Here is a 27,109-nt window from a genome sequence, read left to right as displayed (position 1 = left end):
TGCGGTATATTGTAAGAACAGCGCCACACCTGGACTCTGGTCATATCTGGTATTGCAGCTTAGCTCTATGAAGATAAATATTCCTATGCTGTAATTCCACACACAAGCCGAGGTCACATGCGGCACTTCTGGAAGAAGCAACAATGGTTTTACTAACACCTCACCACCGGGACACTGAAGGAGACGTGTCCTGTATGCAGCATCTGTCCACCACCGAGCTCAATGCCGAGCCGCCCACCACCGAGCTGGATGCCGAGCCGCCCACCACCGAGCTGGATGCCGAGCCGCCCACCACCGAGCTGGATGCCGAGCCGCCCACCACCGAGCTGGATGCCGAGCCGCCCACCACCGAGCTGGATGCCGAGCCGCCCACCACCGAGCTGGATGCCGAGCCGCCCACCACCGAGCTGGATGCCGAGCCGCCCACCACCGAGCTGGATGCCGAGCCGCCCACCACCGAGCTGGATGCCGAGCCGCCCACCACCGAGCTGGATGCCGAGCCGCGTATGAGCGGTGTACAGCCGCCACCACTGGACTAGAGGAGGAGACATGTCCTGTATGCAGCAGCCGTATCTCACCAAGCACAATGCAAAGTGTCGGATGGAGCTGTGTATAGTCGCCACCCCTGGACTCTGCAGGAGCCGTGTTCTGTGCGGGGACGGATCACACTTCTCTATCTGGCATATGATGGAGGAGTCGGGGTTTGGTGAATGGAGGACGTTACCCTCTGACTCCATTGTGCCGCTATACAGATGGTGGAGGAGGATAATGCTCTGCTCTTGTCACAGAGGGGCTGACGCCATATTAATGTCTGTGGATGTAGAATGGTCAGAAAAACTTTAGGAGGTGAAGGTTGAGGGGGCACATACTTTTCTCCTCCGACCATACATTCAGCCTATCGGGTGTTTTACCAGTTCTACTAGAAGTTGGCGCTGTCTCTATTCATCTGTCACAATACGATTACATTGGCAAGCAAAGCTGCAGTATAAAGCATAGAGGAGAGTCAGAGTAGCATTCCCTGAGCCTTATTTATTGGACCTCTTGTATGTAATACGTGCACCTGATCTGATCTGGTGTCACACGGGCAAATTTGGCCTTATCACCATGTTGAGAATAATTAATATACTGTGCACAGACACACTACACGAATAAGACGTCGCACTCCTTTGCTCCGGTCTCTCGAGTTCCCGCATCGTCCAGCAATAGGGTGTTTGTTCAGAGCAGGTGAGCAGATCTCCGTCCTGGAAACTTCCCTGCATCCCGGAGCTCTGCACATTCTCACTCCTCTGCGTGATCAGCTTTTCCACCGCTGCTGCCAGAACCCAGAAAACAGGAAAGAGGAGCAGATTGGGTGTTACCTGCCTCACCTTGTGTGCCCCAGTGTACGACACCTAACCCCCAGCTACACACATGGCAGCCGCTGCAAGATCACCACAAAAACCCATCCACTACAAGGATAACACCCCTATATACGAGAATATAACTACTATAATACTGCCCCCTATGTACAAGAATATAACTACTATAATACTGCCCCTATGTACAAGAATATAACTACTATAATACTGCTCCTATGGACAAGAATATAACTACTATAATACTGCCCCCTATGTACAAGAATATAACTACTATAATACTGCTCCTATGGACAAGAATATAACTACTATAATACTGCTCCTATGTACAAGAATATAACTACTATAATACTGCCCCTATGTACAAGAATATAACTACTATAATACTGCTCCTATGGACAAGAATATAACTACTATAATACTGCCCCCTATGTACAAGAATATAAACTACTATAATACTGCCCCTATGTACAAGAATATAACTACTATAATACTGCCCCCTATGTACAAGAATATAACTACTATAATACTGCCCCTATGTACAAGAATATAACTACTATAATACTGCCCCTATGTACAAGAATATAACTGCTATAATACTGCCCCTATGTACAAGAATATAACTACTATAATACTGCTCCTATATACAAGAATATAACTACTATAATACTGCCCCTATGTACAAGAATATAACTACTATAATACTGCCCCTATGTACAAGAATATAACTACTATAATACTGCCCCTATGTACAAGAATATAACTGCTATAATACTGCCCCTATGTACAAGAATATAACTATTATAATACTGCTCCTATATACAAGAATATAACTACTATAATACTGCCCCTATGTACAAGAATATAACTACTATAATACTGCCCCCTATGTACAAGAATATAACTACTATAATACTGCCCCTATGTACAAGAATATAACTACTATAATACTGCCCCCTATGTACAAGAATATACCTACTATAATACTGCCCCCTATGTACAAGAATATACCTACTATAATACTGCCCCCTATATACAAGAATATAACTACTGTAATACTGCCCCTATGTACAAGAATATAACTGCTATAATACTGCCCCTATGTACAAGAATATAACTATTATAATACTGCTCCTATATACAAGAATATAACTACTATAATACTGCCCCATGTGCAAGAATATAACTACTATAATACTGCCCCCTATGTACAAGAATATAACTGCTATAATACTGCCTCCAATGTACAAGAATATAACTACTATAATACTGCTCCTATATACAAGAATATAACTACTATAATACTGCCCAATGTGCAAGAATATAACTACTATAATACTGCCCCCTATGTACAAGAATATAACTACTATAATACTGCCACATGTGCAAGAATATAACTACTATAATACTGCTCCTATGTACAAGAATATAACTACTATAATACTGCCCCCTATATACAAGAATATAACTACTATAATACTGCCCCCTATGTACAAGAATATAACTACTATAATACTGCTCCTATGTAAAAGAATATAACTACTATAATACTGCCCCCTATATACAAGAATATAACTACTATAATACTGCCCCCTATGTACAAGAATATAACTACTATAATACTGCCCCCTATGTACAAGAATATAACTACTATAATACTGCCCCCTATGTACAAGAATATAACTACTATAATACTGCCTCCTATGTACAAGAATATAACTACTATAATACTGCCTCCTATGTACAAGAATATAACTACTATAATACTGCCCCCTATGTACAAGAATATAACTACTATAATACTGCCCCCTATGTACAAGAATATAACTACTATAATACTGCCCCTATGTACAAGAATATACCTACTATAATACTGCCCCCTATGTACAAGAATATACCTACTATAATACTGCCCCCTATGTACAAGAATATACCTACTATAATACTGCCCCCTATATACAAGAATATAACTACTATAATACTGCCTCCTATGTACAAGAATATAACTACTATAATACTGCTCCCTATGTACAAGAATATAACTACTATAATACTGCTCCTATGGACAAGAATATAACTACTATAATACTGCCCCCTATGTACAAGAATATAAACTACTATAATACTGCCCCTATGTACAAGAATATAACTACTATAATACTGCCCCCTATGTACAAGAATATAACTACTATAATACTGCCCCCTATGTACAAGAATATACCTACTATAATACTGCCCCCTATGTACAAGAATATACCTACTATAATACTGCCCCCTATATACAAGAATATAACTACTATAATACTGCCCCTATGTACAAGAATATAACTACTATAATACTGCCCCTATGGACAAGAATATAACTACTATAATACTGCCCCCTATGTACAAGAATATAACTACTATAATACTGCCCCTATGTACAAGAATATAACTACTATAATACTGCCCCTATGTACAAGAATATAACTACTATAATACTGCCCCCTATGGACAAGAATATAACTACTATAATACTGCCCCTATGTACAAGAATATAACTACTATAATACTGCCCCTATGGACAAGAATATAACTACTATAATACTGCCCCCTATGTACAAGAATATAACTACTATAATACTGCCCCTATGTACAAGAATATAACTACTATAATACTGCCCCTATGTACAAGAATATAACTACTATAATACTTCCCCCTATGGACAAGAATATAACTACTATAATACTGCCCCTATGTACAAGAATATAACTACTATAATACTGCTCCTATGTACAAGAATATAACTACTATAATACTGCTCCTATGTACAAGAATATAACTACTATAATACTGCCCCCTATGTACAAGAATATAACTACTATAATACTGCCCCCTATATACAAGAATATAACTACTATAATACTGCCCCTATGTACAAGAATATAACTACTATAATACTGCCCCCTATATACAAGAATATAACTACTATAATACTGCCCCCTATGTACAAGAATATAACTACTATAATACTGCCCCCTATATACAAGAATATAACTACTATAATACTGCCCCCTATGTACAAGAATATAACTACTATAATACTGCCCCCTATATACAAGAATATAACTACTATAATACTGCTCCTATGGACAAGAATATAACTACTATAATACATCTTGCTATGTGTCAGGAAGCTGTATTTTAGAGTCATGTGCCCCATGTTGGGCCCTTAGTTCTCTGTTGTGATACAATATATATATGTATATGTGGGAGTTGGGGCCCGGTTCCCTTCCTCGCCGCGCTGTGTTCTCTGTTTTCGGGTGGAGCTGTGATATCCATTTGTTCTCGCTCGTCTATCACTTCCTTGGAATAATCGTCCCCCCGTCAGTTCCTGGGCATTGTCTTTCCTCCTGTCAGAGGTGGGCTGCGCCTCGTCTGGAGGACTGTGTATAAGCGCAGGCTATATTTGTCGTGCACACAATGGACACCGCTATCCTGTGCCTTTCCGTGTGAGGGGTCTCCGCTCTTCATGTCATGGTACGTCTCCTCCGTCTACAGTATATACCGCCATCGCTTGTCCCTGTGGTCGCTCCTGTGGACCCTCGATCACTGGGTGACCACAGCTGAGTGCGGCTGCATTACAGCCCATAGAGGTTGCTGGTGAAGCTTTTAGGACCATTATTGTAATATGAATGCTATAAATTGCTCTGTCTCGAGTGTTTGTTGTACTTTAGTTCTTTTCAAGAGGTGAAGTTCAGTGACAGCAAGCAGAAAAGAGCGAAGACCTGAAATATCATATACGGGGAACTTTGCAGTCACGTATTTTAGTGGATAATGTGTCCTCTCTTGTGGCAGCATAGGATCCTCCACTGGAGCAAGTTACTCATCAGAGAGGCCGGGCACACGGCTGCTGCGGGGCCCTTGGTGGAGTAAAAGGGAGATCTACACTGACTAACTCCTTGCTGGCTGTGACTGACATTCAAAGTGCTTGCAATAACCACTAGGGGGAGCTCTCATACTTAGAAATCTATACACCATTGTATTAACTGTAATTATATTAACTGAGCCCCCCCCCTAGTGGTAGATGTATAAATCTGTATGTAGTGAGCTCCCTCTAGTGGTGTCTGTATAAATCTGTATGTAGTGAGCTCCCTCTAGTGATGGCTGTATAAATCTGTATGTAGTGACCTCCCTCTAGTGGTGACTGTATAAATCTGTATGTAGTGAGCTCCCTCTAGTGGTAGATGTATAAATCTGTATGTAGTGAGCTCCCTCTAGTGGTGGCTGTATAAATCTGTATGTAGTGAGCTCCCTCTAGTGGTGGATGTATAAATCTGTATGTAGTGAGCTCCTTCTAGTGGTGGCTGTATAAATCTGTATGTAGTGAGCTCCCTCTAGTGGTGGCTGTATAAATCTGTATGTAGTGAGCTCCCTCTAGTGGTGGCTGTATAAATCTGTATGTAGTGAGCTCCCTCTAGTAGTGACTGTATAAATCTGTATGTAGTGAGCTCCCTCTAGTGGTGGCTGTATAAATCTGTATGTAGTGAGCTCCTCTAGTGGTGGCTGTATAAATCTGTATGTAGTGAGCTCCCTCTAGTGGTGGCTGTATAAATCTGTATGTAGTGAGCTCCCTCTAGTGGTGGCTGTATAAATCTGTATGTAGTGAGCTCCCTCTAGTGGTGGCTGTATAAATCTGTATGTAGTGAGCTCCCTCTAGTGGTGACTGTATAAATCTGTATGTAGTGAGCTCCCTCTAGTGGTGACTGTATAAATCTGTATGTAATGAGCTCCTTCTAGTGGTGGATGTATAAATCTGTATGTAGTGAGCTCCTTCTAGTGGTGGCTGTATAAATCTGTATGTAGTGAGCTCCTTCTAGTGGTGGCTGTATAAATCTGTATGTAGTGAGCTCCCTCTAGTGGTGACTGTATAAATCTGTATGTAGTGAGCTCCCCCTAGTGGTGGCTGTATAAATCTGTATGTAGTGAGCTCCCTCTAGTGGTGGCTGTATAAATCTGTATGTAGTGAGCTCCCTCTAGTGGTGGATGTATAAATCTGTATGTAGTGAGCTCCTTCTAGTGGTGGCTGTATAAATCTGTATGTAGTGAGCTCCTTCTAGTGGTGGCTGTATAAATCTGTATGTAGTGAGCTCCTTCTAGTGGTGGCTGTATAAATCTGGCTGTAGTGAGCTCCCTCTAGTGGTGGCTGTGTAAATCTGTATGTAGTGACCTCCCTCTAGTGGTGACTGTATAAATCTGTATGTAGTGAGCTCCCTCTAGTGGTGGCTGTATAAATCTGTATGTAGTGAGCTCCCCCTGGTGGTGTCAGTTCACAGCCAGAATATTGTGCGTTGAGTTGGACAAGTCACCTGATGGCTCTGCACACACTGATAATATTTGACCCAAGGTATAACCTTTGCTGCGGTCTCTGGGAATGAGGCCTCCCCGTGTCTGACCTCCCCTGCACCTCTGGCAGCGGTCTCGCTCCCGGTCGTCTGTTATTCCGCCAGATGCTGCTTTGTGTAGTGCGGCAGGAAGTTGTGGTTCCCGCTTCTTCCTGTTTAGTGAGCGGCGTGTGAAGAACACAAACAGTGCAAGTGTCGGGGCCGGCATGGGCGTCCATGCAGACGTCTGTACTCACCCGCTCCGGAGGCCAGGCCTGTGTACAGATGGATGGAGAGGTAGGAGCAGGGGATGGGAATGGCGCCCCCTGGAGGCCACAGATGCTATATTTACATCAATGACTGATTAATGAATGCTACTAGATATAGCTGCTGATTTAAAGCTGTACTTTGTTCATCCTGGGCCTCCTGGTTCATGAAGAAAAGTGCAGTGAAGACCTGCACAAAAACATGGAGGAAAGGTAAATTCAAATGCACATGTGTATGTCTGACAACCCTTATACCCTGCAGTGGAAGCCATTACTAGTTGTCACCCAGCACTTACCGCTGCAAGAAACAGACGGCAGGCAGAAATCTGCACCTTGCGGTGTCTGAGTGTGTGATGACCGGGCTGCAGGGGTTTGTGGCTTGGTGCGGGGGTTGCGCCCCTTTTGTGGCTTGGTGCGGGGGTTGCGCCCCTTTTGTGGCTTGGTGCGGGGGTTGCGCCCCTTTTGTGGCTTGGTGCGGGGGTTGCGCCCCTTTGTGGCTTGGTGCGGGGGTTGCGCCCCTTTGTGGCTTGGTGCGGGGGTTGCGCCCCTTTGTGTCTTGGTGCGAGGGTTGCGCCCCTTTTGTGGCTTGGTGCGGGGGTTGCGCCCCTTTTGTGGCTCGGTGCGGGGGTTGCGCCCCTTTTGTGGCTCGGTGCGGGGAATGCGCCCCTTTTGTGGCTTGGTGCGGGGGTTGCGCCCCTTTGTGGCTTGGTGCGGGGGTTGCGCCCCTTTGTGGCTCGGTGCGGGGGTTGCGCCCCTTTGTGGCTCGGTGCGGGGGTTGCGCCCCTTTGTGGCTTGGTGCAGCACTTTCCTCTGAGAGGACGCTGAGTTCCCATCTCCTCAGCTGGCCCACCTCGGTGACACATTATGGAGACGTCTCATCTACAGATGTAAAGTTATAGAGCTTCATTACCTTCCCCAGGACTTGTTCTCCGGGGACTGTAGTATCAGGTTTTTCGGTCCTGGCTAGTGAGCCCCCTCTCGCCTTCTCTCCCAGCAGCCTGGAATCGTGTCTCCATTTAAACGGGTGTTCCTGAAGGGCGAGAAGGGCCGAGACAAGAAGGCTCAGGAGAAGGTGACGGAGCGGAGGCCTCTGCACACCGTGTCCGTGTCGCAGGCGGAGCACCGCGTGGAGCCGGACGTGCTGCTCAATGACTACATAGAGAAAGAAGTGAAGGTGAGTGTGGAGCCGCGGACCCCATAGTCCGCCCCTGGGGGGAGATCAGCTCTACCCCAGGGAAGAATAACGGTGAGAATGGGCAGTGATATGTAATCATGGCGGTCTCCAGTATTTAGGGCAGCTGACCTCCATCCCCGGATACCTCAATCCTTCCAGCCGGACAGAAATTTTGCAACTTCTTGACAATGCGAAGGTGAGTGATGAGCGGACGCCTTTGTCAGCAGCATGCTGGGAGATGTAGTGCACCGGTCTGTAGGACTCCATTCCTCCCAGTAGCCATTTTCACCTGTTTTCCGTCCGGTTTTGCTGTAGAGACTGCACCAGCTCCCGGCACAGCTCACCGCGGAGCACGACGCGGTCATCAGCCTATCCGCCTATAACGTCAAGGTGGTCTGGAGAGACGGCGAGGACATCATCCTGAGGGTCCCCATCCACGACATCGCTGCCGTCTCCTACATACGGGACGACTGCCTGCACCTGGTGCTGCTCAAGACAGGTATGTGCAAGATGGCGCCTTCTGCGTCCCCCGACAGCCCGGTACTCCGGCATCTGATAATCCATACTGTGTGGGTATAATAGCCCGGTACTCCGGCATCTGATAATCCATACTGTGTGGGTATAATAGCCCGGTACTCCGGCATCTGATAATCCATACTGTGTGGGTATAATAGCCCGCTACTCCGGCATCTGATAATCCATACTGTGTGGGTATAATAGCCCGGTACTCCGGCATCTGATAATCCATACTGTGTGGGTATAATAGCCCGGTACTCCGGCATCTGATAATCCATACTGTGTGGTTATAATAGCCCGGTACTCCGGCATCTGATAATCCATACTGTGTGGGTATAATAGCCCGGTACTCCGGCATCTGATAATCCATACTGTGTGGGTATAATAGCCCGGTACTCCGGCATCTGATAATCCATACTGTGTGGGTATAATAGCCCGGTACTCCGGCATCTGATAATCCATACTGTGTGGGTATAACAGCCCGGTACTCCGGCATCTGATAATCCATACTGTGTGGGTATAATAGCCCGCTACTCCGGCATCTGATAATCCATACTGTGTGGGTATAATAGCCCGGTACTCCGGCATCTGATAATCCATACTGTGTGGTTATAATAGCCCGGTACTCCGGCATCTGATAATCCATACTGTGTGGGTATAATAGCCCGGTACTCCGGCATCTGATAATCCATACTGTGTGGTTATAATAGCCCGGTACTCCGGCATCTGATAATCCATACTGTGTGGGTATAACAGCCCGGTACTCCGGCATCTGATAATCCATACTGTGTGGGTATAATAGCCCGGTACTCCGGCATCTGATAATCCATACTGTGTGGGTATAATAGCCCGGTACTCCGGCATCTGATAATCCATACTGTGTGGGTATAATAGCCCGGTACTCCGGCATCTGATAATCCATACTGTGTGGGTATAATAGCCCGGTACTCCGGCATCTGATAATCCATACTGTGTGGGTATAATAGCCCGGTACTCCGGCATCTGATAATCCATACTGTGTGGTTATAATAGCCCGGTACTCCGGCATCTGATAATCCATACTGTGTGGTTATAATAGCCCGGTACTCCGGCATCTGATAATCCATACTGTGTGGGTATAATAGCCCGGTACTCCGGCATCTGATAATCCATACTGTGTGGTTATAATAGCCCGGTACTCCGGCATCTGATAATCCATACTGTGTGGTTATAATAGCCCGGTACTCCGGCATCTGATAATCCATACTGTGTGGTTATAATAGCCCGGTACTCCGGCATCTGATAATCCATACTGTGTGGTTATAATAGCCCGGTACTCCGGCATCTGATAATCCATACTGTGTGGGTATAACAGCCCGGTACTCCGGCATCTGATAATCCATACTGTGTGGGTATAATAGCCCGGTACTCTGGCATCTGATAATCCATACTGTGTGGGTATAACAGCCCGGTACTCCGGCGTCTGATAATCCATACTGTGTGGGTATAACAGCCCGGTACTCCGGCGTCTGATAATCCATACTGTGTGGGTATAATAGCCCGGTACTCCGGCATCTGATAATCCATACTGTGTGGTTATAATAGCCCGGTACTCCGGCATCTGATAATCCATACTGTGTGGTTATAATAGCCCGGTACTCCGGCATCTGATAATCCATACTGTGTGGTTATAATAGCCCAGGACCCCGGGATCTCCCCCAGCCAGAGCCTGTCTGCCGAGAGCGGGAAAGGGTTAACCTCGGGCTCGCTGTCTGAGTGCGGGACGGGTCCGGTGGAGTCCTGCTGCCTGGTCATCCTGGCCACGGAGAACAAGGTACAGAGCTCCGCGCCGTGTCCACCGCTGTGCCACGTGCAGAAGTGTGGACTGCATTCACGCCTTCACTTTCCTTCCATCAGGCGGCCGCCGAGGAGCTGTGCTCGCTGCTCGGCCAAGTCTTCCAGATCGTGTACACCGAGTCCACCATCGACTTCCTGGACAGGGCCATATTCGATGGAGCGTCCACCCCGACCCGACACCTGTCTCTACACAGTGGTGAGTAAGAACCCCAAAATCCAGCCGCACGGGCTATCCCTGCTGGCAGTCAGCGAAGGAGAACATGCTTGTGTACAGTGGCATGTAAAAGTTTGGGCACCCCGTGTCAAAATTACTGATATTGTGACCAGTTAGGCAAGATGCAGATGAAACAGTCTCTAAAGGCAGAAAGTTACAGAGGACGCATTCTCTGTGTATAGTGGGCAAATACAATACATTATTTTCATCACTTACATTTTTTAAAATGATGAAAAAAGAAAAATGGCGGATGGAAAAGTTTAAACACCCCCCATGGTTAGTACCTAGTAGCACCCCTTTAGCATTTTGTAAGCACTTCTTGTAGCAGCCAAGAATCTTTTAATTCTTCTTTGAGGGACTTCCCTCCATTCTTCCTTGGAGACGTCTTCCAGTTCTGTGAGATTCCTGGCTCATCTTGCTCTGCTCTGTTGAGGTCTAGCCACGGTTTTTAATGATGTTCAGATCAGGGGACTGTGAGGCCATTGTAAAACCTTCAGCTTGCACCTTTTGAGTTCATCTATTGTGGATTTTGACGTGTGTTTACGATCATTATTCATTTCTAGACACCATTCTCTTTTGTTTCCTCCTCTTTGTTTCCTCCTCTTTGTTTCCTCCTCTTTTTTTCCTCCTCTTTGTTTCCTCCTCTTTGTTTCCTCCTCCTTCTTTGCTCTTCTCACCGTCAGTGTTTTTACAGATGGTGTTGTGTTTGCATCAATTTCATTGAATCCATTCTTCCCTCTACCTGTGAAATGTTCCCTGTGCAGTTGGCTGCAACACAACCCCAAAGCATGATTGAACCTCCCTCGTGCTTAATGGTTGGCGAGATGTTCTTTTCCTGATATTCTATGCCCTTTTTTTTTCTCCACACATAGCTTTTGATCATTGTGGCCAGAGTTCTATTTTAACCTCATCGGTCCTCAGGACTTATTTCCACAATGCATCAGACTTCTTTAGATTTTCTTTTGCAGACTTCTGATACTGAATGTTATGGTAAGGACGCAGGAGAGGTTTTCTTCTGATGATTCTTCTATGAAAGCCATATTTGTGCAGGTATCTCTGAACAGCGGAACAATGTCCACAACTCCAGAGTCTGCTAAATCTTCCTTAAGGTCTTTTGCAGTCATGTAGGGGCTCCGAGTTTCCTCTTTAACAATCCTACCAGCATCTCACAGAAATGTTGCTTGGTCTTCCAGAAATGATCTTGACCTCCACTGTTCCTGGTAACAGCCATTTGTTAATTATATTTTAGACAGAGGAAAGGGCAACTTGAAAATGCTTTAAAATATTCTTATATCTTTCTCCTGCTTTGTGGCCTTCACCAATTCCATTTTCAGAGTGCTAGGCAGCTGCTTAGAAGAACCAATGGCTGTTAATTTTTGGCACAAGGTTAGAGGGGGCCGGGTTTATGAAGCTGTGAAATTTGCATCACCTGAACAAGCCATAACCCTAAGAGGATCATTAAGGTGTGAAACCTCAGTCACAGTTATCTGAGCACACAAATCTCCAAGGGTGCACAAACTTTTGCATCGGCTCATTTTTCCTTTTTCTTTTGTAATTTTTAAATTGTAAAAGATGAAATTTAAAATTTTGGGGGTATAAAATGCACAGGAAATTTGTCATCTGTAACTTTCTGCCTTTAGAGATCAATTCATCTTCAACTTGCCTAACTGTTCACAATGACAGTAATTTTGACCAGCGGTGCCTGACGTTGTCACATTGGCCCCTGTATTCCAGAGCAGGTACACTGTTTTTGGGGGGCTATAATTCAATGGCAGTGTTTCTTTTCAGATGATTCTTCGAATAAGGTGGAGGTGAAGGAAGCCTACGACCTGGAAGCCAGTGCCTTGTAAGTCATTACAGTAGGGTAAGAGGGTGAAAGGAAAGGGCCCCCCCGTGCCGCCAGTGGCCAGAGTGACACCCCCCCCGTGCCGCCAGTGGCCAGAGTGACACCCCCCCCCCCCCGTGCCGCCAGTGGCCAGTGACCCCCCCCCCCCGTGCTGCCAGTGGCCAGAGTGCCCCCCCCCCCCCCCTGTGCCGTGAATGGGGCTGATAGGAGGGGGATGGTTTGGCACCTGCACCGTGTATGATATAAGCTACAGTATTGTATATAAATAATATACCTCAGTGATCTCCAGCCTGTGGTTCTCCAGCTGCTGCAAAACTGCAGCTCCCAGGGTGTGCGTGCATGCTGGGGGTTGTAGTTCTGCACCAGCCATTCTGGGGACTCCGGCAGGTTTGGCCCATGATCCGTCCCAGCTCTCCGGCAGCTCGTCTGTTAACCCTGTCACCACCATATGGCCTTTGTGTTTCCTGACAGCTCCTTAGAGGATTCGCCTGATATTGAAGAAAACTCTCCACCTCACAACAAGACGGCCAGCGAGAGCGAGCTGAGCGCCACGGCGGCGGAGCTACTGCAGGACTACATGATGACGGTGAGGGCGACGGCATTACCGCAGTGACCTGTCTGGGCGGTGGCGTTCCCGCAGTGACCTGTCTGGGCGGTGGCGTTCCCGCAGTGACCTGTCTGGGCGGTGGCGTTCCCGCAGTGACCTGTCTGGGCGGTGGCGTTCCCGCAGTGACCTGTCTGGGCGGTGGCGTTCCCGCAGTGACCTGTCTGGGCGGTGGCGTTCCCGCAGTGAGCTGTCTGGGCGGTGGCGTTCCCGCAGTGACCTGTCTGGGCGGTGGCGTTCCCGCAGTGACCTGTCTGGGCGGTGGCGTTCCCGCAGTGACCTGTCTGGGCGGTGGCGTTCCCGCAGTGAGCTGTAGGTGATTTTCGTTTCTCGCCATCTTGCTGATTCCTGTCTTCTGTTTCCAGCTGAGGACGAAGCTTTCCTCGCAGGAGATCCAGCAGTTCGCCATGCTCCTGCACGAGTACCGGAACGGCGCCTCCATCCACGAGTTCTGCATCAACCTGCGGCAGCTGTACGGGGACAGCAGGAAGTTCTTGCTGCTCGGTAAGGAGCGCGCCTTGTAACCTGCGCTATTCTCACTCTGTCGTGTCAGTTCAGATTCACTGACAGCAAGCAGAGAACCTGAGAAGGACGAGGAAAGGAAACCCAAACTCCCGGAGTAAAGGGCAGAACTCGATTTGTGTAAAGTTATTAGTCTATGCGTAATGTGTTAGTGCAGCAACTAATCCGCAGGGTGATCGGGGCTGATTCTAGTCCCTGAGGAGCCATCAACTTTTCAGTATGCTCAAGTCATAAGCTGCTGTTTATTGAGCCTCAGATCTGCAGGGAAACCGAATCCACTATTGGACCCTGAATGTGTCGTCAATTCCAATACCAAAGTGATTGAGGCTATTTAACACCCTGAGGAAATCCGGTGCAGGCATTAGATGTACAGGCCCCCGAGCTGCTCCGTGTGCTGCTGTGTTAGGCTACTTTCACACATCCGGCTTGAGCTCTGCGGCTCAATCCGGCTGTGCAAGCTATGCAACGGATGCGGTGAAAACACCGCATCCTTTGCATAAGTTTTTCCTTTGCGGCCAGTCCGGTTTTTGCCGCTTGCGGCATGCTACTGAGCATGCGCAGTGGCAAAAACCGCATGCGGCGGCCGGATGCGGTTATTGCCGCATCGCGCTGCATCCGGCCGCCATAGGCATGCATTGAAAAATGCGCCGCATCGGCCGAATGCGGCGCGATGCGGTTTTTTTTTTTGCCGCACGAAAAAACGTGCCAGGCAACGTTCCATCCGGCCGCCGCATCGGCTAAATCTGCCGCATGCGGCAAAAACCGGATGGAACGCAAGGCCATGCGGCACAATGCGGCACTAATTAAAGTCTATGCAGGAAAATCGCAACCGGCAGCAAAAAAAAACGGTTGCGATTTTCCTGCAAAGTGCCGGATTGTGCCGCATAGCAAAAACCGGAGGTGTGAAAGCAGCCTTACACAGCCGGCGTCAGACAATGTGATCAGAGCTCGCTGTTCCCCCACTTAGATACGGGTGGGGGTCCTTTACCCATACTAAATTATTGCAAAAAATGATTATTATTTTTTAGAAACATAATCCCCATCTGTGCAGCTCAATAAAATATAAAAGCTCAAATTCCCCCTGTAAATGGGAAAAAATATTTTGTTTTGTGCTTTTGTAACTAGTAAAATATCAGAATATTTCTCCTCAGCTTGGATGTGTGATCATCACTTCATAGTGATACATCATCCAGCAAGAAAACAGAAATGCAAAATCACAATATTGTTTTTAAAGGGATTTTCTGTTTTTGCACCCCTACATCACAGCTGTAGTTTGCTGTAAAAACAAACCGCGTTTTACCTACCCTCCCCAGGTCCAGCAGCGAGTCTATTCTGCTGATCCCGGTGTCTGTAATTGTCTGCAGAACTAATGTCTTACAATTCGGTGGTGTCTTACCGGGAATGGGCATTAGTGGTGGTGGAGCGGGGGTCACCGGAGGCAGGGGCGGTGGATGCTGCAGGCGGTGCAGCGGGTGTCCCAAATGCTCGCTGCGGGCGCAGTCAGGCAGGCAACTTCCAGAAAGTGTCGGTGATGTGGACTTCAAAGAAATGGCGCCTGGAGTCAGCACGTGCGCAGATGGAGTTCTCGGATCAAGGCCTCATCTGCACACACACCACCTGCGAATGCCATTTTCCTTAAGTCTTCTGCTGGGAAATCAATGGACCGGAGGCAGCACATGTGCAGAAGAAATCTTGAGTTGAGAGCTCCATCTGCGCATGTGATGCCTCCGGGCACCATTATTTGAAATCCGCACCGCTAAAAGTTTCAGTCCGGCGCCCGCAGCCGCCCCGGCTCAGTCCGGCAGCCCGCAGCCGCCCCGGCTCAGTCCGGCAGCCCGCAGCCGCCCCGGCTCAGTCCGGCAGCCCGCAGCCGCCCCGGCTCAGTCCGGCAGCCCGCAGCCGCCCCGGCTCAGTCCGGCAGCCCGCAGCCGCCCCGGCTCAGTCCGGCAGCCCGCAGCCGCCCCGGCTCAGTCCGGCAGCCCGCAGCCGCCCCGGCTCAGTCCGGCAGCCCGCAGCCGCCCCGGCTCAGTCCGGCAGCCCGCAGCCGCCCCGGCTCAGTCCGGCAGCCCGCAGCCGCCCCGGCTCAGTCCGGCAGCCCGCAGCCGCCCCGGCTCAGTCCGGCAGCCCGCAGCCGCCCCGGCTCAGTCCGGCAGCCCGCAGCCGCCCCGGCTCAGTCCGGCAGCCCGCAGCCGCCCCGGCTCAGTCCGGCAGCCCGCAGCCGCCCCGGCTCAGTCCGCAACATTTTTTTTTTTTAATTTTGGAAAGTATTGAGGAACAAAAATAAAGCAGTAAAGTCCAATGTCCGTGTCCGGCGGGGTCACCCCCTGCTATGTTCTTGTACGTCGCCCTTTCTTGTACTGCTCCTCGGTGATTTCTTCTGTCCTCCCTTCCTTCTTGTCTTCCGCTCAGGTCTCCGGCCTTTCATCCCTGAGAAGGACAGTCAACATTTTGAGAACTTCCTGGAGACCATCGGTGTGAAGGACGGGCGCGGGATAATCACGGACAGCTTCGGCAGGTACAGGCGGACTATGAGTACCGCATCCAACTCCACCACAAATGGCAATGGCGCGGCGGAGGGATCTGACGACCAGTCGGTGCCATCTGAAGGAGACGAGTGGGACCGGATGATCTCGGACATTAGCAATGACATTGAGGCGCTGGGGTGCAGCATGGACCAGGATCCCCCAACTCTCGGAACGGCAAACTATTCCTGATGGCCCCCAACCACCCTGGGCCGAGGAGCTGCCTCCGCTCACCAGTCCATTGCCACTGCTGGGTACTGGAGCCTTTACCCTCTGCCAATGCAGACCCCACTAGTTGTGGAATCTGTCGGGGTACCCCTTTATGGCATCATGTTACTAGATAGAAGTTTTGGTGCCCAAATTTTGTTGGGCTTTAGGGCTGCGTGACTCTGAGGGGGGCGGCTTTTGTAGCCGGGGCCCGTTTGTTACCCTCGGCCGCCCTCCTCCGCACGTTTCTGGACTGAGTTTCTACAATGAAGTTTTTTTTAGTTTGCACAAGAACTTTTTCCATTGTTTCACCCGCGATTTGTGTTTTTGTTTTGTTTTTTTTTCTCTTTTTGTATATAAAAAGTTCATAGGTAAAAAGAAGAAAAACATCAAAAAGTTTACCACAATGTGAATCGTGAAGTGCGTGGGTCGGCAGCGCGGACCCCATGGGTGCACGCGTGTGCTGCCCCCTGTATACGCGTGTGTATGGTATGTGTCGGGGCCTGCAGTTACATAGGTGGGGTTAGCGGCCCATGACGGCGCCCGGTGGTTACACGAGCTGGATCTCAGACATCCTGTATTTATAGTTTTTGTTACAGTTGCGCTGTTTACAAGAATCGGACAGTCTTGCTCCTCGCCTCCGCCATGTCTGTATTGTCAGCGTGCCAACGCCCGGTCTCCTCCTCTGCTCGGGCAAAGCCCATTAATGTTAAAGCACAGCTCAGATTTACATGATCGATCTGCATTGCAAAAGTATTCACACCCGCTCAATCTCTCTTAGTGATGAGTTATCATAAGGACCAAGTCTGTGAATAATTTAGGAGTTCTTAGTCATTATTACTTGGATGAAAAAGTAAGTACTCCCTCACATTAGGTTTCTGGTTACACCAATATTAGCAGCAATAATTGCTAACCCCCCCTCCTGCAGTGTGTGGTGGCGGGGGCGCATTTACTTATTTTAGACCATCACATGTGATCAGAGGTGCCCCTTATCTAATCTTCAAATCTGTATCTAAGCTCCAGTTCCACTTTACAGGGTCTGTATTATTGATCATTCTCCCTGGCCCTGTACACCCCCTCGTGGATCATGTTCTGTTGCGGGGTCCTATGAGGCTCCCTCATTCTCAATGGTCCTGTACACCCCCTCGTGGATCACGTTCTGTTGCGGGGTCCTATGAGGCTCCCTCATTCTCCCTGGCCCTGTACACCCCCTCGTGGATCACGTTCTGTTGAGGGGTCCTATGAAGCGCCCTCATTCTCCCTGGCCCTGTACACCCCCTCGTGGATCATGTTCTGTTGCGGGGGTCCTATGAGGCTCCCTTATTCTCCATGGTCCTGTACACCCCCTCGTGGATCACGTTCTGTTGAGGGGTCCTATGAAGCTCGCTCATTCTCTATGACCCTGTACACCCCCTCGTTGATCATGTTCTGTTGAGGGGTCCTATGAGGCTCCCTCATTCTCCCTGGCCATGTACACCCCCTCGTTGATCATGTTCTGTTGAGGGGTCCTATGAGGCTCCCTCATTCTCCCTGGCCCTGTACACCCCCTCGTTGATCACGTTCTGTTGTAGGGTCCTATGAGGCTCCCTCATTCTCCATGACCCTGTACACCCCCTCGTGGATAACGTTCTGTTGCGGGGTCCTATGAGGCTCCCTCATTCTCCCTGGCCCTGTACACCCCCTCGTTGATCACGTTCTGTTGAGGGGTCCTATGAAGCGCCCTGTACACCCCCCCCATGACCCTGTACACCCCCTCGTGGATCACGTTCTGTTGCGGGGTCCTATGAGGCTCCCTCATTCTCCCTGACCCTGTACACCCCCTCGTGGATCACGTTCTGTTGCGGGGTCCTATGAGGCTCCCTCATTCTCCCTGGCCCTGTACACCCCCTCGTTGATCACGTTCTGTTGAGGGGTCCTATGAAGCGCCCTGTACACTCCCCCATGGCCCTGTACACCCCCTCGTGGTTCACGTTCTGTGGCGGGGTCCTATGAGGCTCCGCCGCGCTCCTCTGCTCCGCTAGGGCTGCACCTATATGAACAATTCTGGAGGATTTGAAATGATTGGCAGAATTTTGGATGTGACTGGAGTTGGATCCGCACCTGCATCACACGGAGACTTTAACGTGCGTCTCTTCGGCCATTGCAAAACTGTAACTCCCAGCATGTCTGGACACCGGCCCGCTGATGGTGCATGCTGGGAGTTGTAGTTTTATGACAGGTGGCCGGAGATCGCTTTCGAATGTAGCACAATGAAAGAATAAAAAATAAAGTTCCGCACCTTTCAAATAGACTTTGTTCAATTCGGAATTGTTTTGAAGATCTCTGCTTGCTGTCACGGACTGGAAACGTGATCCTGGGGACACAGCTGATGGCTTCTTATAAGAACGATCGCTGATCTGAGAAGTAAATGCACTGATACATTGTAACAATCCCTCAGCTGTGTGAACAGGACCTTGAAGAGAAACAAAACCTTTGAAATTCGCTGACAGCAAGCAGTGATATAGACCATGGCAAGTAACCTTCCATAGAGTAGTCAGAACGAATGTTTTGGTAGGGATTTCCCAGAATGCACTGCAACATAGGTAGAGAAAGCCAGGATAGGCAGGTGTGCATTAATGGACCCCTGCAGGAGCCAAGAGAGGCAAGTCAGTTAACGTTTTACAGGGTCCACAGGCCGGATCCCAAGGTTGAGTATTAACTTCTCCACCCACCAAAGCTCTTTCCATTAGTCCTAGTGGATAAGTGAAGTCCTATGTAGGCGATCCGCCGATCACTGGGTCAAGCCGGAGTTACCCTTTAATTCTGCATTGAGGAAGACTTGCACCGGTCCCGCTCCACGTGAGTCGCTGGTCGGTGGTGGCCATCTTTATGCCGCTTGTGTGTTACGCGTGTCGGGTGGAGACTGAAGTTTGTCTGTTCTTTTTTTATTTTGGCGTTTTAGTGCTTTTTGTATCCCTCGTTTACTCCGGTGTGTTCACCTTGTTTTGTATGTATTTTGATCTGTAAATATACGCGTGCATCCACCCTGACTCCGGCCTGATTTCTCACACATGATGTTGACTTTCCGGCTGCAGCGCCGGAGATCCTTCTGGGAATGTCGGCTGTAGATCATGTGGTCACATGATGGCGCCTGATCCGCTCGTCGTACAAAACTAATAATTGCGGGTGAGTCTCGATCGGCTAAAAATAAAGGGCCAGCGCTCTATTCCAACTACCTGTAAAGGAATGAAGCAGCTTTACATAATGAATTTTCATTAAAAATGTTTTGTGTATACAGCTCCAGAGTAGACCTGATGATGTCTGCACAGTCTGATCCCGCAGGCACGGCTGACTCCACTGCTTCTACCTCGCTGCCTCCTGCAGCTTATACAACTGTGTGACTGTGATAGCGGGAGCAGCTGTGCAAGGAACTACTCAGCGAGCACTAAATCTGCAGCAGGCCAAGTGGAGACCACCTCCAAGGTCTGAATCTGCAGCAGGTCAAGCAGGAACCACCCACCGAGGTCTGAATCTGCAGCAGGTCAAGCGGAAACCACCCACCGAGGTCTGAATCTGCAGCAGGTCAAGCGCGAACCACCCACCGAGGTCTGAATCTGCAGCAGGTCAAGCGGGAACCACCCACCGAGGTCTGAATCTGCAGCAGGTCAAGCGCGAACCACCCACCGAGGTCTGAATCTGCAGCAGGCCAAGTGGGGACCACCTCCAAGGTCTGAATCTGCAGCAGCCCAGGCAGGGACCCCCCCATCCAGCTCTCAATTTGCATGAGGCCAAGTGGGGACCACCTCCAAGGTCTGAATCTGCAGCAGCCCAGGCAGGGACCCCCCCATCCAGCTCTCAATTTGCATGAGGCCAAGTGGGGGCCACCACCGAAGTCTGAATCTGCAGCAGCCCAGGCGTGGATCACCGACCAAGGTCTGAATCTGCAACTGGCCAAGTGGGGACCGTTGACGGAGATCTGAATCTAAAGGAGCCCAGGCGGGACCACTCACCGAGGTCGGAGTCTGCAGGAGCCCAGCGCGGGGGCCACCCACCAATGGCTGAATCTGCAGGAGCCCAGCGCGGGGGCCACCCACCAATGGCTGAATCTGCAGGAGCCCAGCGCGGGGGCCACCCACCAATGGCTGAATCTGCAGGAGCCCAGCACGGAGGCCATCCACCAATGGCTGAATCTGCAGGAGCCCAGCGCGGGGGCCACCCACCAATGGCTGAATCTGCAGGAGCCCAGGCGGGGGCCACCCACCAATGGCTGAATCTGCAGGAGCCCAGCGCGGGGGCCACCCACCAATGGCTGAATCTGCAGGGGCCTAGGCAGGGGCCACCCACCAATGGCTGAATCTGCAGGAGCCCAGGTGGGGGCCATCCACCAATGGCTGAATCTGCAGGAGCCCAGCGCGGGGGCCATCCACCAATGGCTGAATCTGCAGGAGCTCAGGCGGGGGCCATCCACCAATGGCTGAATCTGCAGGAGCTCAGGCGGGGGCCATCCACCAATGGCTGAATCTACAGGAACCCAGCGCGGGGGCCACCCACCAATGGCTGAATCTGCAGGAGCCCAGCGCGGGGGCCATCCACCAATGGCTGAATCTGCAGGAGCTCAGGCGGGGGCCACCCACCAATGGCTGAATCTGCAGGAGCCCAGCACGGAGGCCATCCACCAATGGCTGAATCTGCAGGAGCCCAGCGCGGGGGCCACCCACCAATGGCTGAATCTGCAGGAGCCCAGGCGGGGGCCACCCACCAATGGCTGAATCTGCAGGAGCCCAGCGCGGGGGCCACCCACCAATGGCTGAATCTGCAGGGGCCTAGGCAGGGGCCACCCACCAATGGCTGAATCTGCAGGAGCCCAGGTGGGGGCCATCCACCAATGGCTGAATCTGCAGGAGCCCAGCGCGGGGGCCATCCACCAATGGCTGAATCTGCAGGAGCTCAGGCGGGGGCCATCCACCAATGGCTGAATCTGCAGGAGCTCAGGCGGGGGCCATCCACCAATGGCTGAATCTACAGGAGCCCAGGCGGGGGCCACCCACCAATGGCTGAATCTGCAAGAGCCCAGGCGGGGGCCATCCACCAATGGCTGAATCTGCAGGAGCCCAAGCGGGGGCCATCCACCAATGGCTGAATCTGCAGGAGCCCAGGCGGGGGCCACCCACCAATGGCTGAATCTGCAGGAGCCCAGCGCGGGGGCCACCCACCAATGGCTGAATCTGCAGGAGCCCAGGCGGGGGCCATCCACCAATGGCTGAATCTGCAGGAGCCCAGCGCGGGGGCCACCCACCAATGGCTGAATCTGCAGGAGCCCAGCGCGGGGGCCACCCACCAATAGCTGAATCTGCAGGGGCCTAGGCAGGGGCCACCCACCAATGGCTGAATCTGCAGGAGCCCAGGTGGGGGCCATCCACCAATGGCTGAATCTGCAGGAGCCCAGCGCGGGGGCCATCCACCAATGGCTGAACCTGCAGGAGCTCAGGCGGGGGCCATCCACCAATGACTGAATCTGCAGGAGCTCAGGCGGGGGCCATCCACCAATGGCTGAATCTACAGGAGCCCAGCGCGGGGGCCACCCACCAATGGCTGAATCTGCAAGAGCCCAGGCGGGGGCCACCCACCAATGGCTGAATCTGCAGGAGCCCAAGCGGGGGCCATCCACCAATGGCTGAATCTGCAGGAGCCCAGGCGGGGGCCACCCACCAATGGCTGAAGAGTACTTTAAATACAAAAATCTGCACCCATCCCCATCACTGTACCAAGCCTATGGAATTATGCACTTGTGCACCCGGCCATCATCAACTGGCAGAATAGAAAAGCACCAGAGTCCAGACGTATCAGGCAAGGTTTATTGAGCAGCTTTGTTGGTGCATCCTAGTAGGGATATATGCAGGTCTAATACAGAGGCAGATAATGAATAGCTGTGCATCTATACAGGAGTGTGGCAGGAGGCTCCAGGATCACATGCGGCCCAGCAGCTACATGGTTAATTCCTGCAGAGCAGAAGAACACACGTTATCCATGAGCCGATAAATCTACATTTAAGTCTCTTGAACGACCTTCACAGCTGCATTCATGATTCTGCAGGTGCCTTTTTGATCTGTCAGTTCTGAGCATTTGCTCTGCCATACAGCTGTCCTAAGTGATAATATACTGGAAAATAAAAAAAACGGGAGCATCCGGGTCCGTGGAGGGGGTCCCCTTGTGCCCCTTTGTATCGTCTCATCTTCCTTTGTTGTATCCAGTCGTGTAGCCATTTTATCAGCGGAGCAGTGAACCATTGTGTATGGGGCAGTGCGGCACTACAAACACTGCACCTTTGTGCTCAGAGCTGTACTGGCACCTAGCAGAATTGTGAATGCAGCTGGGGAGGTGGCCGGAGCAATAGACATGATATAAAACGATGTTTTATGTGGAGCTGAACTGTGGAACTCACCATGATGGCGTTGACGATGTCGTTATTGTTGTGCCTTAGCGCTCGCACGGCCTTGGCCCGGGAAACATTGGCCTGAGCCATCACTAGCTCAATGTCCCGCACCTCCAGTCCGGTCTCGTCCACCTGCCGCAGCAAAGCAAAGGATAATGGAGTTACTTAGGATGTAGGAATTTGTTGCTGCCTCCTGAGCACTATAGGCACTATAGCTTCCTCCATGGTTGGAGCAGGTCAGTGCTTTTTACATACAGGAGTGGTGCAGACTCCTGCACTATAGTGGTCGAAATTGCAGATTATTCAACTGTTATTGTGATATAGGGAGAGGAAAGGAGAGAAGCTGGAGAAGAGACGGAGAGTAACGGTAAGGGGAACACACAGGGGGTCTGAACCTGCAACTACACAGTCAGGGAACCAGCACCCGTTCAGAACCTGCAGCACCACACACGGGGAACACTCGCTGAGATCTAAACCTGCAGCACCACCCACGGGGAACACTCGCTGAGATCTAAACCTGCAGCACCACACACGGGAACACTCGCTGAGATCTAAACTGTAGAACCACCCACGGGGAACACTCGCTGAGATCTAAACCTGCTGCACCACACACGGGGAACACTCGCTGAGATCTAAACCTGCAGCACCACACACGGGGAACACTCGCTGAGATCTAAACTGTAGAACCACACACGGGAACACTCGCTGAGATCTAAACCTGCAGCACCACACACGGGAACACTCGCTGAGATCTAAACTGTAGAACCACACACGGGGAACACTCGCTGAGATCTAAACCTGCAGCACCACACACGGGGAACACTCGCTGAGATCTAAACTGTAGAACCACCCACGGGGAACACTCGCTGAGATCTAAACCTGCAGCACCACACACGGGGAACACTCACTGAGATCTAAACTGTAGAACCACCCACGGGGAACACTCGCTGAGATCTAAACCTGCAGCACCACACACGGGGAACACTCGCTGAGATCTAAACCTGCAGCACCACACACGGGAACACTCGCTGAGATCTAAACCTGCAGCACCACACACGGGGAACACTCGCTGAGATCTAAACCTGCAGCACCACACACGAGGAACACTCACTGAGATCTAAACTGTAGAACCACCCACGGGGAACACTCGCTGAGATCTAAACCTGCAGCACCACACACGGGGAACACTCGCTGAGATCTAAACCTGCAGCACCACACACGGGAAACACTCGCTGAGATCTAAACCTGCTGCACCACACACGGGGAACACTCGCTGAGATCTAAACTGTAGAACCACACACGGGGAACACTCGCTGAGATCTAAACCTGCAGCACCACACACGGGGAACACTCGCTGAGATCTAAACCTGCAGCACCACACACGGGGAACACTCGCTGAGATCTAAACTGTAGAACCACACACGGGGAACACTCGCTGAGATCTAAACTGTAGAACCACACACGGGGAACACTCGCTGAGATCTAAACCTGCAGCACCACACACGGGGAACACTCGCTGAGATCTAAACCTGCAGCACCACCCACGGGGAACACTCACTGAGATCTAAACCTGCAGCACCACACACGGGGAACACTCGCTGAGATCTAAACCTGCAGCACCACCCACGGGGAACACTCACTGAGATCTAAACCTGCAGCACCACACACGGGAAACACTCGCTGAGATCTAAACCTGCTGCACCACACACGGGAACACTCACTGAGATCTAAACCTGCAGCACCACACACGGGAAACACTCGCTGAGATCTAAACCTGCTGCACCACACACGGGGAACACTCGCTGAGATCTAAACTGTAGAACCACACACGGGGAACACTCGCTGAGATCTAAACCTGCAGCACCACACACGGGGAACACTCGCTGAGATCTAAACCTGCAGCACCACACACGGGGAACACTCGCTGAGATCTAAACTGTAGAACCACACACGGGGAACACTCGCTGAGATCTAAACTGTAGAACCACACACGGGGAACACTCGCTGAGATCTAAACCTGCAGCACCACACACGGGAACACTCGCTGAGATCTAAACCTGCAGCACCACACACGGGGAACACTCGCTGAGATCTAAACCTGCAGCACCACCCACGGGGAACACTCACTGAGATCTAAACCTGCAGCACCACACACGGGGAACACTCGCTGAGATCTAAACCTGCAGCACCACCCACGGGGAACACTCACTGAGATCTAAACCTGCAGCACCACACACGGGGAACACTCGCTGAGATCTAAACCTGCAGCACCACACACGGGGAACACTCGCTGAGATCTAAACTGTAGAACCACCCACGGGGAACACTCGCTGAGATCTAAACCTGCAGCACCACCCACGGGGAACACTCACTGAGATCTAAACTGTAGAACCACCCACGGGGAACACTCGCTGAGATCTAAACCTGCAGCACCACACACGGGGAACACTCGCTGAGATCTAAACCTGCAGCACCACACACGAGGAACACTCGCTGAGATCTAAACTGTAGAACCACCCACGGGGAACACTCGCTGAGATCTAAACCTGCAGCACCACACACGGGGAACACTCGCTGAGATCTAAACCTGCAGCACCACACACGGGAACACTCGCTGAGATCTAAACCTGCAGCACCACACACGGGGAACACTCGCTGAGATCTAAACCTGCAGCACCACACACGGGGAACACTCACTGAGATCTAAACCTGCTGCACCACACACGGGAACACTCGCTGAGATCTAAACCTGCAGCACCACACACGGGGAACACTCACTGAGATCTAAACCTGCAGCACCACACACGGGAACACTCGCTGAGATCTAAACCTGCAGCACCACACACGGGGAACACTCGCTGAGATCTAAACCTGCAGCACCACACACGGGGAACACTCGCTGAGATCTAAACCTGCAGCACCACACACGGGGAACACTCGCTGAGATCTAAACCTGCAGCACCACACACGGGGAACACTCGCTGAGATCTAAACCTGCAGCACCACACACGGGGAACACTCGCTGAGATCTAAACCTGCAGCACCACACACGGGGAACACTCGCTGAGATCTAAACCTGCTGCACCACACACGGGGAACACTCGCTGAGATCTAAACCTGCAGCACCACACACGGGGAACACTCGCTGAGATCTAAACCTGCAGCACCACACACGGGGAACACTCGCTGAGATCTAAACCTGCAGCACCACACACGGGGAACACTCGCTGAGATCTAAACCTGCAGCACCACACACGGGAACACTCGCTGAGATCTAAACCTGCAGCACCACACACGGGGAACACTCGCTGAGATCTAAACCTGCAGCACCACACACGGGGAACACTCACTGAGATCTAAACCTGCTGCACCACACACGGGAACACTCGCTGAGATCTAAACCTGCAGCACCACACACGGGGAACACTCACTGAGATCTAAACCTGCAGCACCACACACGGGAACACTCGCTGAGATCTAAACCTGCAGCACCACACACGGGAACACTCGCTGAGATCTAAACCTGCAGCACCACACACGGGGAACACTCGCTGAGATCTAAACCTGCAGCACCACACACGGGGAACACTCGCTGAGATCTAAACCTGCAGCACCACACACGGGGAACACTCGCTGAGATCTAAACCTGCTGCACCACACACGGGGAACACTCGCTGAGATCTAAACCTGCTGCACCACACATGGGGAACACTCGCTGAGATCTAAACCTGCTGCACCACACACGGGGAACACTCGCTGAGATCTAAACCTGCAGCACCACACACGGGGAACACTCGCTGAGATCTAAACTGTAGAACCACACACGGGGAACACTCGCTGAGATCTAAACTGTAGAACCACACACGGGGAACACTCGCTGAGATCTAAACCTGCAGCACCACACACGGGAACACTCGCTGAGATCTAAACCTGCAGCACCACACACGGGGAACACTCGCTGAGATCTAAACCTGCAGCACCACCCACGGGGAACACTCACTGAGATCTAAACCTGCAGCACCACACACGGGGAACACTCGCTGAGATCTAAACCTGCAGCACCACCCACGGGGAACACTCACTGAGATCTAAACCTGCAGCACCACACACGGGGAACACTCGCTGAGATCTAAACCTGCAGCACCACACACGGGGAACACTCGCTGAGATCTAAACTGTAGAACCACCCACGGGGAACACTCGCTGAGATCTAAACCTGCAGCACCACCCACGGGGAACACTCACTGAGATCTAAACTGTAGAACCACCCA

The 27,109-nt window shown here is 50.8% G+C and overlaps 2 protein-coding genes across 4 annotated transcripts in view; one reads left to right on the top strand and one right to left on the bottom strand.

The window, feature by feature from the left end:
* The window catches only part of CCM2 (CCM2 scaffold protein), a 28,142-nt gene extending 8,693 nt beyond the window's left edge, over positions 1 to 19,449 (top strand). For 2 of the 3 annotated variants that reach the window (XM_075315823.1, XM_075315824.1), the window contains exons 3-11: positions 7,980 to 8,159; positions 8,272 to 8,355; positions 8,475 to 8,658; positions 10,352 to 10,488; positions 10,572 to 10,707; positions 12,514 to 12,571; positions 13,043 to 13,157; positions 13,541 to 13,679; positions 16,107 to 19,449. In XM_075315823.1, coding sequence (XP_075171938.1) covers positions 7,980 to 8,159; positions 8,272 to 8,355; positions 8,475 to 8,658; positions 10,352 to 10,488; positions 10,572 to 10,707; positions 12,514 to 12,571; positions 13,043 to 13,157; positions 13,541 to 13,679; positions 16,107 to 16,411 — 1,338 coding nt within the window. In that variant the 3' untranslated portion in view covers positions 16,412 to 19,449. The remainder of the gene's footprint in view (positions 1 to 7,979; positions 8,160 to 8,271; positions 8,356 to 8,474; positions 8,659 to 10,351; positions 10,489 to 10,571; positions 10,708 to 12,513; positions 12,572 to 13,042; positions 13,158 to 13,540; positions 13,680 to 16,106) is intronic. The other variant, XM_075315825.1, reaches the window with a different exon arrangement.
* Positions 19,450 to 22,246: 2,797 nt separating this feature from the next.
* LOC142243675 (uncharacterized) overlaps positions 22,247 to 27,109 on the bottom strand; it is a 52,481-nt gene continuing 47,618 nt past the window's right edge. The window contains exons 9-10 of the mRNA XM_075315816.1: positions 22,848 to 22,970; positions 22,247 to 22,404 (exon numbers count right to left, since the gene is read on the bottom strand). Of these exons, the coding sequence (XP_075171931.1) occupies positions 22,390 to 22,404; positions 22,848 to 22,970 (138 nt within the window). The 3' untranslated portion in view covers positions 22,247 to 22,389. The remainder of the gene's footprint in view (positions 22,405 to 22,847; positions 22,971 to 27,109) is intronic.

The sequence above is a fragment of the Anomaloglossus baeobatrachus genome, chromosome 6, assembly GCF_048569485.1.
Source record: "Anomaloglossus baeobatrachus isolate aAnoBae1 chromosome 6, aAnoBae1.hap1, whole genome shotgun sequence".
In the NCBI taxonomy this organism is placed as follows: Eukaryota; Metazoa; Chordata; class Amphibia; order Anura; family Aromobatidae; genus Anomaloglossus; species Anomaloglossus baeobatrachus.
Note: the sequence above shows the minus strand (reverse complement) of the source record. Positions and strands in the feature narration are given on the sequence as shown.